Source organism: Syngnathoides biaculeatus, chromosome 3 (genome assembly GCF_019802595.1).
Source record: "Syngnathoides biaculeatus isolate LvHL_M chromosome 3, ASM1980259v1, whole genome shotgun sequence".
Taxonomy (NCBI): domain Eukaryota; kingdom Metazoa; phylum Chordata; class Actinopteri; order Syngnathiformes; family Syngnathidae; genus Syngnathoides; species Syngnathoides biaculeatus.
Window position 1 is genome coordinate 12,542,157 of NC_084642.1, and position 10,368 is coordinate 12,552,524.

Here is a 10,368-nt window from a genome sequence, read left to right on the forward strand (position 1 = left end):
CATGCATAGATTCATTCTATTCACACTCACGCTGATCTATCCTATCAAAACAATACAATGCAAAGGCATAATGAAGTAATTCATTTTATCCATGCGATATTGTAAATATATGATCTACGAGACACAGTGGATCAGCTGGTAAAGCGTTGGCGTCACAGTTCTGAGGCCCCGGATTCTATCCTGGGCCTACCTATGTGGAGTTTGCATGTTCTCCCCATGCGTGCGTGAGTTTTTTCCGGGCACTCTGGTTTTCTGCCACATCCCAAAAACATGCAACATTAATTGGACACTCTAAATTGCCCCTCGGTGTGATTGTGAGTGCGGCTGTTTGTCTCTTTGTGCCCTGCGATTGGCTGGTAACCAGTTCAGGGTGTCCCCTGCCTCCTGTCCATTGGCAGCTGGGATAGGCTCCAGCACTCCCCACAACTCTCGTGAGGATAAGGCCAAAGAAAATGGATGGATGGATAATTTTACCCATCCAATATTGTAAATATATGATCTAAGAGAGAAATGCATCTTCCAAGAGACACTATGAGATGCCCACATTGTGCCACTTTTGGATAATGTCCAGTATAACAGTCACCCTATGAGACAATCAGATGAGCAATAGCCTGTAGAGCAGTGCACGATCTGCCTTAACAGGATTTTAGTAAAATATACTTGCATTTAGCTTGAAAAACAGCTTGTTACCAAAATCTGTACACAGGTAAAAAAAATTATAAATCTTAACTGAATCAGTAAGTAGTTTTACCCCCTCCTATTTTTAGGCCCAGTTTTAATGTGCAAAACATGCGTCATGTTACAGTGGGTGTGTACTTTTTAGGAACACCTCTCTTTTTATTTATTTTTTTTAGGCCTACCATCCTACTGTATTGTTGGTCACACTCATGTTGTTGTTTAATTCATCCATTTATTAAGAAGTTTGAGAAGCAGTTATAAAGCAAGTAGTTTCACCAAACACTGACCGAGATGAACTTCTACCTCGATGTTGTGCAAATCACACACACATTCTCAGCGCTCTCGTGTGCTGCCTCCAACCTGCTCAACTAGTTTCAATTGTGCCGTACTGTACTTGCAAAACTGCCTCCAGTGATACACTCGTAACGTAAACTATGCAGTGAAGCAGCACTTTTATTAGAATATCGACGACTTAGCTCGCCGTCCCATTCACGTCGAATCATCTTCATCTCGAATCCGCTTTTTGAGGCTTCATTTTTTTTAACAATAATGAAAAAAAAAAAAACACTACACGCAAACACGTAAATTGAAAGCAAGAACGTACACTTTAAATAGGTATAACAAAATGTTTTCAACTTACCTTCAGTGGCTGTCTTTCTCACACGGGGAGGGAAAAAGAGCTATTTCAGAGTTTTGCGACGTTCTAAGTTAATATCCTGCTCCACTGGAAGACTTCCTCGCTGAAGATTTTGGGTGTCCGACGAAAAGCGAGAGGGAGAGCCTGAAGTGTTGCCAATTTTGTTTTACTAGCTTCGCTGCTCCTTCTCGGGAGGACCTGTTGCTGACAGCTCGTTGAGTCAGTCAGTCACACCACCAATATGGCTGACGACCGCAATTGAGTGTCTCGCCTGCTGTGACCGAGTGGTTGCTCCGCGGCGCTGTTCACGTCTGTTCGGCCGTGGTGGGAGGAGAGACACAAGGAAGAAAGAAAAGGGGACCGGTAAGAAAGGTGGACTTGATGACGTAGTGTTTTGAGAACGGGCAAGACGAACTCATTTCCCGTTTAAAAGATTACAAAATGAAATATATTAATGCGTTATTCATTCGTTACTGTTCCATATATTTGAGGCTTTTAACTTGTGGAAATGTAGAAATATCAACTCCTTTCAACCACAGAAATCAAACGTACAGAAAATCCGCCTTGCAAGTAATTGTACGGAAACGTTGCCGCCATGTTGAATGTGTCAAAGTAACGGGGTCACTTGTGGCTTTATCATGGCGTACCATTTTTTTTTAATCATAAACCAGATTTCATATCGTTAAGAGCTAAAAAAGTCAAAAGAGTTGGACTTTTATATTTGTCAACTAAGGGCCTGTGAATCCCTCTGAGACATTTTTGGCATTAATATACAAATATATATATACAAATGAACTTTGACCTGTATGGACAGGTTTCCAATGACGTCACCACCCTGAGACCAATCGGATAAATTCACGATCGAAAAAAAAACATTACATATCACCTGCGTTCTCTGACCCGTATGACACACAAGATGGCGTAATTGGAAACCTCTCTATTTTTCCATAAACGTATCAAAGTGTTAGGCACCCACTTGATGGTAAAACAAAACAGAAATATCATCGCAACTAGGGTATAAAAATTTAAAATGCATTTACGTTTTAGAAATTTAATTTAAAACAAATATAAGCGCCGAGTCAGGTCAATAACGCATGAGGCAATGCCACAAGAAATAGAGTACACTGTCTGACTGCTTATCCCCAAAATAAATGAAAATTTAAAAAACGCCTGCTTTACCTGTTTGCGTAAGGGTCGTGTGATGCTGGCCCGATTAAAAAAAACTGTGACAATGAATGTTAATTGTAGGACACAGTAGACATGCATATTTTGCTGTCTGGAGACAGGTTTATGTGTGTGTATTGTAAATTATGGAGAGGCAACAGCATTAACTTTCGTACTTGTTATGATGTTGCTTTATGCAGTTCATGTTATTGACTTGCATCAACAGCTATCCCAGTTTGTTTTTCAAACGAATGAATGAATATTACTTGAAAATGATGCGCTTATTTAGTTAAAGGGGGTGCTACGACACATATAATATGGCAGACTCGTTTCCGTCCTTTTGCGACAACTGTAAAGACTTTTCGACGTCGTACCTCGATTTGTTTCTACTTACAAACTCAGATGCACAGGTGAGGGCTTCAAAATGTTCAGAAAAAAGCCCAGGAGAGTTTTTCGACAGAGAAAAGAAGAGTCTAGTGATGAGGAGGAAACAGTGGTGGACCGATCGGACGAAGCCGGATCAGAGAAAACAGCGATTTTGGCCTGTAAACCGTCCAGAGTCGGTCACTCCCGTGGGATATCTTGCAGTTCGAAGCGGGAAGCGACTCCATCAAAGGTGGATGATGCTGTCGGAGAGGACGTGGAGATATCCGAACGGACGATAGACACCGACGAAAATCTGAAAGACAATTATGACAAGACGAGAACGAGCACCGTCCTCAGTTTCTCTGACGACAAAGAATGTAAATATGTCCAAACGTCGTTTACGAAATAAACGTTGGTCCTATCGCAGATTACAAGTTAGTTGGCTAACATTAGAGCAGCTTTCTACGTCAATGTTGGTAGTCACCAAATATTATCCCTCATTTTTGTTCTTTCAGCTCTGGAACCGGAGTTTAAACTAAGGAAGTCGGCTGATAAAGCTGTGTTGTTCCAAATAAGGAAAAAGGAAACTCTGCCTGTTAAAGACAACTACAACAATGGTAAGTTAACTCTTCAGTTCCAAGTTTAAACGTAATGGTTGCCTGGCTTCTGATTTTTCAAAAGTTTATGTCAAGTCATATATCATGTCATTGTCGACTAGTCACATACATCACGTAATCCATCCATTTCTTAGCCGATTATCCTCACATGGGTTGCAGGGAGTGCTGGAGCCTATCTCAGCTGTCAACGGGCAGGGGGGGGGGTACACCCTGAACTGGTTGCCAGCCAAATGCAGGGCAACATCATATAATTTCCTGCAGCACACATAAGATCTTGCTGCACACTCAGTTGCGGCACAGAACTGGTAGTTGGGAGTTACTACTCTGATCAAATATTTTACACTTGTACGTGTGATTATTTGTTATTATTTGTTTCTCTTTTTTTTCCCAGAACCAGAGCGTATCCTCTCATCTGGCTCTCCTAGGGAAGATGATGACAGCCAAGCATCATCACATAGTTCTCACCAAAGTGATTATGATGAGGTGGAGAATGATGAGGATGAGGATGAAGATAAGGACGTTGCCAGTTCTTCTTCATCTAGCTCAAAATGCAGCTACTCTGCTGTTAAACCAGGTAGGCTGTTTTCGTTGTGAAAAACTCAGACAGGTAAATGTTGTAGCTTACCTGTTAATTGTTTGTATTCATGCTACAATCTCTCATTTGGTGTACAGTTGTGATCCCCAATGCCAAGGCGATTAAAGCAGCCAAGATGCAGCGGTGCAACATTCGAGCTCAGAAAGAGTTCATCCCTCTAAACACAGGTGGCCGCACCTCATCCGGTAGCACGCCGGAGCGCTACCACAATGAGGAAATGGAGGACGATGATGATGAAGACAGAGTTGAGGGTGGTGATGACGACGACGAGCCAGATAATCACGAGAAAAGAATTGAGTTTGCCCCAGGATTAAAAAGTGTGAAGGAGAGGATCGTTGAGGAACTTGGTATGGAAGATGTAAATGTATCGTGGTGTTATTTGTAGTTGAGCGCGATCGATGGGAATTTTTTTGAGACTGATAGTGATTGTGATATTTGGCATAAAATAATTCTGATGGTGACTGAGTGATTAAAATATAATATACAGTATATGAATTACAGGCAGAACATGAGTGGTTTACAATTGAATACAATACAATTCATTTAATTTACAACAGGAATTTTCTAGCATGAAAACATTAAAAATAAATCTAATCTAAATGAATGTACACATTATGCAGCAGTCAAGTTCAATAACTTGTTTATATCCTGATAAACATGACCCATGATGTCATATGTCCGTTTGTGCAGGGTGTATTCACCTCTCACCCTAAGTCAGCTGGGATAGGTTCCAGCTCAGCTGCGGCCCTAATGGAGACAAGCGCTGATCTCATTAATATTATTTACTATTTAAATGGCTGTGCAATATGGGTATGGTCTGTTTTGCGCAGGTTTAGGATGGTTGTACTTGAAGTGATGTTGGTTGTGTGTCAGGAGGAACAAGTGTTGGCAGTCTGTCAGGGAGTGACGAAGAGGAGCAGGAGCTTTGGGAGGAGACACAAATTGGGAAGGGAGTGAAGCGATGCCTTGGAAGACTGGTAAGGAAGTTACTCATCCCCTTAGTGGGACTTGTTGCCACAGCATTGCATATGCCTATACAATCTATTGAGATCTAATACATGTAGACCAATAGCTTGACTAATGAGTGTCCCACCTTGCATGTTTTTTGAGGTATGAGTCACTTGGCCTAAATTAGAGGTACAAGTGAGCTTCATCAGATATGTCACTGTGTGCAAGGAGAGAGCGACAGTCGCTGATGCCTTTCAAGCATTTGTTGTGCGGGATAAGAGTCAAATGTTTGAATGAGAACACTTACAATGGGCCGCTGTCAGTAGGCCACGCCGCTTAAAGGCACACATCCAATACATAAATAATACAATAGTCATTGCACTTTTTAAAAACAGTTTATTTCTTTATAGTCTTAAGATCATTTAATAAAATACTGGAACAAAGAAATTGGTGGATTAATTAAACTCCTCAGTCAAGGTACCACAATTTTGCATTTTGCAAAAAGAACAATGGTCAGGTTTGATTTATATTGTCAGCAAAATGTCCCTGAGATATGAGTACAATGTGTGTGTCCTAGTTTAATTAGCAGCAGAGAAATATACAGGGTGTCCCCAAAAAAATGTATACACACTTTAAAGAATTGTCAACTTGATGTTTATTATAATTAAAATAATTTTTAACATGTAAAAGAATTTATAAATATCATTATTTAAAGTGTGTATATATTTTGTGGAACACCCTGTAGTTTACCAGATAATTTGTTGCGTAACGTAATTTGTTGTCTGTATAGTGTATGTATTGTCAAAGGTGTGTATATGCAGCAGTTTTTGCCATTTTTTTATCATACAGACAAGTAGCTATCCACTACATAAAGACAGTCTTAGCTCCTTTGTAATCTCCACTAACATTAGGTGCTCGTCGCAGAGGATCAAGCATATTTTCTGTTCATGTTCCCCACTATGTGTATTCAAATATCTATTGCTTATTAGCGTTATCACACTGCGACACCAATGATAAGTTCGGTTACTCATATCTCAAAGCACCACTGTTTTTTAGCTGGTATAGTGCTTGCCCTTGCGCTTCCTCCGTGTTTCATTTTGCACTCAGAGCCCGTCTGGCAGTGAGTCAAGCAGCTACAGCAGCAGCAGCTTCCAGCACAATGAACGTCAAAGACAAAAGAAATCAACAGGGCTCAAGATCCCAAAGACACTTCCCTCAGTCACCGTCTCAATGGTTAAGAGGAGGATTGCGTCAAAGTAGGGTTGCAGTTCCATCTCTTAAATGTATTCTGCCCACTTTGCCAAGCGGTGGAAGCGCTTCAAGTGATCGTGTTTGTCTGCAGGCTTGACTCCCTGAAGGAAGTGCACAGTGTGCGGCGTGCTGAGCTAAGTCGGATGGAGGGAGATTCCGAGAGTGCTAAAACGTCTGTGGAGTCTCTGGAGGAAAGCTCCTCAGAGAAACAGCTGAAGTTTTACAGAGACATGACCATCTTTTCCCACAACTTGGTGGAGTGTCTGCGGGAGAAGGTAAAACACCATTTGCTTTGTTTCGCAAAAGCACATGCTAGCTGTTGGTATGTAGATGTAAAGGGGATGTCTTCATCACGTTTCAGTTTATTATCTTTGCCTCCAGATTGTTGAAATTAACTCACTGGAGCTGGAGCTCCACACGCTACTTTCTAGCCAGATGGAGGCGCTGTGTGCCCAGAGACGACAAAATATGCAGGAGCATGCCCAGCACCTGCAGCAGCTCAGCTGTGAGTCGGGCAGGTCAAGCCATCCATCTACATTGTTTCTGATCATAAGGGCACCAACTGACCCCCAAATGAAAATGTTACTTGACATCATATCCATTTTATTTTACCTTGTGTTTCATCTCAGCTGTAGACAACTCGAACAATGGAGGTAAGACACAGAGGTAAGTTAGTATCCATTATATTTATCTACATAAATCTCATACAATGATTACAAACCTCTCTTGCCATAATACTGTGGTAAGGTACTTTAGTGACATATAAAATATATGGTGAACTCCTCATATTTGAAGTTAGCTATTTACAAATGCACCAATTTGTGCTTTTTTCCCCTCTTCCCGTTTAACTGTTAAAGTAGGTCTAGAAATATCTGAGAGTAGAAATATTACAAGAGCCTTCAGAGTAACATACCGAGAGCCTTGTAGGTATTGTTGGTTTTGGGAGGAATTCTGTAGGTTAGTCAAACTTGAACTGCATTATTGTTTGACATGCTTCTCATATTGCAGTGTGGCAGCCACTGGGGATAACACTGTGGAAGACTGCGATATACCAGAAGATACACAGCCTTCTAGTGAGGAAGAAGAACTGAAAAAGGAAATGGGTATGGAAAAAATTTCCTTAGTATTCACTAATAACAGACTCAAACATATTTTCCACACACATTTTTATGAAAACTGCTGTGGTTTTACTCTAGCTGCCATCTTGCTGAAGTCCCAGAGGATCTTTTCTGACGTTCACGACGACTTTTATGATGTCAAAATGATTTTGACCCGCTTTGAGGAATGGAGAAGCTTCTATTCGGACTCTTACCACAGTGCCTACATCTCTCTTTGTCTGCCAAAGTTGCTTAACCCCATCATAAGGCATCAACTGCTTGGATGGAACCCTCTAAAGGTGCTTATATGTTCACAATGTCAATGTCATAAGGTACGACCATAATTCCCAGCCTACAGAGCCACCACCCTGTACATTTGTAAAGGAAATACCATTTGGTACATACATATACCTAATCTGTGTAAAAGCCGCAAGTGCCCACATTGACACACGAGATATTTACCAAAAAGACTGTACACAAAGAGTTTAACGCTAGCGCCGCTGCGCTAACGTTAACGCTAGCACCAAGCTAACGCCGCGCTAGCAGGGCCAGTTAAAAAAAAAAACATACCGGTAAAAATCACTGAAACACGGCAGTAACACGCTAGCGCAGCGCTAACAGGGCTGGACCGGTAAATGTCACTTCCTCGGCACATATATTCCAGCGGTCTCACGCTTACCTTTAACACTCGAGTGCCACCTTGCGGCCATTAGAAAAGATGCACAAATTAGCCGCATCACCACAGAAGGCGCAGGGTTGAAAGCGTGTGGAAAAAAATCACGGTTTATGGGCTGGAAATTACGGTTGTAGCTTTTGGGAGACTTGGTGTGTCTTGTGTGTCAGGATACCAGCATGGACTTTGAAAAACTCCCATGGTTCACTGCAGTAGAGAGCTTCTGTCATGGCCACAGTCATGAGGAGTTACATCACTTGGACAGAGAAATGCTTTCTAATGTCATCGAAAGGACCGTCATACCCAAGATAACAGGTAGAACAAGCACACATTCCTATGCTCTGTTTATTGTTAACTTTAGAACAATGTCATTGGTTCTCCTTTCTCCTGATCTACAACTTCTATGCACCCTCTTCTCGGTTCAGCCTTTGTGGAGCTGGTTTGGGACCCCATGTCCCTCCATCAGTCAGCCCGTCTAACTGGACTTTGTCATCAGCTGAGGGAGGACTACTCAATCTTTGAAGGAGAGCAGAGTAAGCCGGTCACGGTAAGATTGATTTGAAACTTGCACTCATTAAAACTGGTGAAACTGAACTTTGGGGTGAAATTTCAAGATTATCCTAAAATGTACCGCAACCTTAATAGGTGAGCAAAGATTTTGATCTTTTTTGGACAACAGGCTGTTTTCAAACGAGGAGTGGAAAGGACAAAATTCCCAACGGGTATTGCCGCGAGTGGAGCAATATATTTCTTCCTATAATTAATTTTAAAATTGATCAGTTTTTAGGTGTAACCTTGGTGTCATGATATCAAAACATGAAGATAATGATAAAGTTGAACCAGGAAGTTAAGTGGTTCATGGATCAAATAACTATTAGAATTTAGAGAGAACAGCGTGTTTTGCAAAAAGTACTGAAACATTGAAATGTTGGCAATGTGCATTCAAAGGTTTTTCCCTAAAATTTCACGAGAAGGTTGAATATTGCCAACATTTTGTGAGCAGTGTTATTTTGTAGTGCTTCATATCCCAGGCCTGCAGTCATTATTTGCATTTATGTCCAAAGACACTCATCAAGGCTGTGATTGGCCGACTCAGGAGGTGTGTAGATGAAGATGTCTTCATCCCGCTCTACCCCAAAAAGTCAGGTTTTTTTTTTTTCCTTTGCGCTCCCTTCAATGCTTTTATTTAAAACATATGTGTTGATAAGATGACTTTTGTTTCGTTTTTGCTTCATTAGACTCCTAGAGGACAGTTTGTCTCCTCAGAGTCGCTTTAGGAACCAACAGTTCTGGATAGCCATTAAGGTATGATGAATACTTCCAACAAATTTTTCATTATTTCTCAAGAGTCTTGTTAATTTTTGTTTGTGTGTGTATGATTTAGCTGTTAGGAAACATGGGGAAATGGGATCCACTGCTGCCCGATTCTGAACTGAAGGAGTTGATATTGGACAAACTGCTCTGCCGATACCTGACGATCACCCTTTCCAGCCAAAAGGAGTCAAAAAATGACCTTCCTGCATGCAAAAAAGTAGATATACTAAATGGGGAAATTGGAAGAGCTCATGTTTTCCACATTTTCGACTGTGAATTTGCGCTGTCGTGTCTCTTTCAAGATCGCCGAAAGCCTGCCAACCAGTTGGTTCAGAGGAGAGAATGAATGTTTGCCTCAGCTCCAGACCTTCAAAAACCACCTTGTTCAGAAAGCTCACAGCATTTGTAAACAACAACCTCCAGACACAAGGTATTGTAAATTAAATAAGATATTGGAGCGGTCTAAAAATTTCTGATAATGCTTATGATTGACAATGTCAGAGATGTGTGTTTAACAATAATCATTGTGAATGTATTGATGTAATACAAACTTGTTCCCTGTTTTCAGGCTTGCACTGATTGAAGTGCTGAAAATTCTGAGTAGAATCCGATGCCACGACTCCATCATGAGCATAGCGGAAAAATACCACTATGAGGATGTGATCTACTCTCATCAGCTGCTCAATCAGGAGACACAATGAATATCAGATGTAGCAGGTTCTCACAGCCTGGATTATCTACAAATGAATTTGCTGACATGAGAAACAAAATTGGTAAAAATTGAAAGCTTATCACTGCCAAGACAAAGAGTCGGAAATGTTCAAACAACTCAGTGATCATTTGATTTTCATAAGCAACTCACTTTCTTATATAAGAAAGGAGACTGTTTTATAAATAAAGATTTGTATTTATTTTTTATTGAAGTCTGTTTTGTGAGGCACGACATTTCCTACTTATGACAGTAGTTTGTGCCATACTACGGCAATCCTGCACCAAGTGGAAAACATCCACCTTGTAGCAAATTAAAT

The 10,368-nt window shown here is 41.0% G+C and overlaps 2 protein-coding genes across 6 annotated transcripts in view; one reads left to right on the plus strand and one right to left on the minus strand.

Moving 5' to 3' along the window:
* itsn2b (intersectin 2b) overlaps nucleotides 1-3,012 on the minus strand; it is a 37,017-nt gene extending 34,005 nt beyond the window's left edge. The window contains exons 1-2 of one of the 3 annotated variants that reach the window (XM_061814359.1): nucleotides 2,874-3,012; nucleotides 1,319-1,626 (exon numbers count right to left, since the gene is read on the minus strand). The gene's annotated coding sequence lies outside the window, so the exon portion shown is untranslated. Of the gene's footprint in view, nucleotides 1-1,318; nucleotides 1,627-2,494; nucleotides 2,626-2,873 lie in introns of those variants that run through there. The other 2 variants (XM_061814360.1, XM_061814361.1) reach the window with 2 other exon arrangements.
* gcfc2 (GC-rich sequence DNA-binding factor 2) lies at nucleotides 2,904-10,258 on the plus strand. 3 transcript variants are annotated; one of them, XM_061814362.1, is made up of 18 exons: nucleotides 2,904-3,222; nucleotides 3,361-3,462; nucleotides 3,854-4,036; nucleotides 4,135-4,404; nucleotides 4,931-5,034; nucleotides 6,113-6,261; nucleotides 6,348-6,531; nucleotides 6,638-6,761; nucleotides 6,886-6,922; nucleotides 7,265-7,359; nucleotides 7,453-7,652; nucleotides 8,197-8,341; nucleotides 8,452-8,573; nucleotides 9,091-9,167; nucleotides 9,265-9,331; nucleotides 9,411-9,557; nucleotides 9,643-9,770; nucleotides 9,909-10,258. In XM_061814362.1, the coding sequence occupies exons 1-18, from the start codon at nucleotides 2,904-2,906 to the stop codon at nucleotides 10,039-10,041; spliced, it is 2,586 nt and encodes an 861-aa protein (XP_061670346.1). In that variant the 3' UTR covers nucleotides 10,042-10,258. The 3 variants fall into 3 exon arrangements, with proteins under 3 accessions (XP_061670346.1, XP_061670348.1, XP_061670347.1); XM_061814364.1 differs by having other exon boundaries at nucleotides 9,091-9,125; XM_061814363.1 differs by having other exon boundaries at nucleotides 6,892-6,922.
* The last annotated feature ends 110 nt before the right edge of the window (nucleotides 10,259-10,368 follow it).

Bases quoted from the DNA above. Each gene is read 5' to 3' on its own strand.
- gcfc2 (XM_061814362.1), top strand. From the start codon at position 2,904: ATGTTCAGAAAAAAGCCCAGGAGAGTTTTTCGACAGAGAAAAGAAGAG. The intron at 5,035-6,112 runs GTAAGGAAGTTA...TTTTGCACTCAG, and splicing joins AGCGATGCCTTGGAAGACTG to AGCCCGTCTGGCAGTGAGTC. The intron at 8,574-9,090 runs GTAAGATTGATT...TTATGTCCAAAG, and splicing joins AGCAGAGTAAGCCGGTCACG to ACACTCATCAAGGCTGTGAT.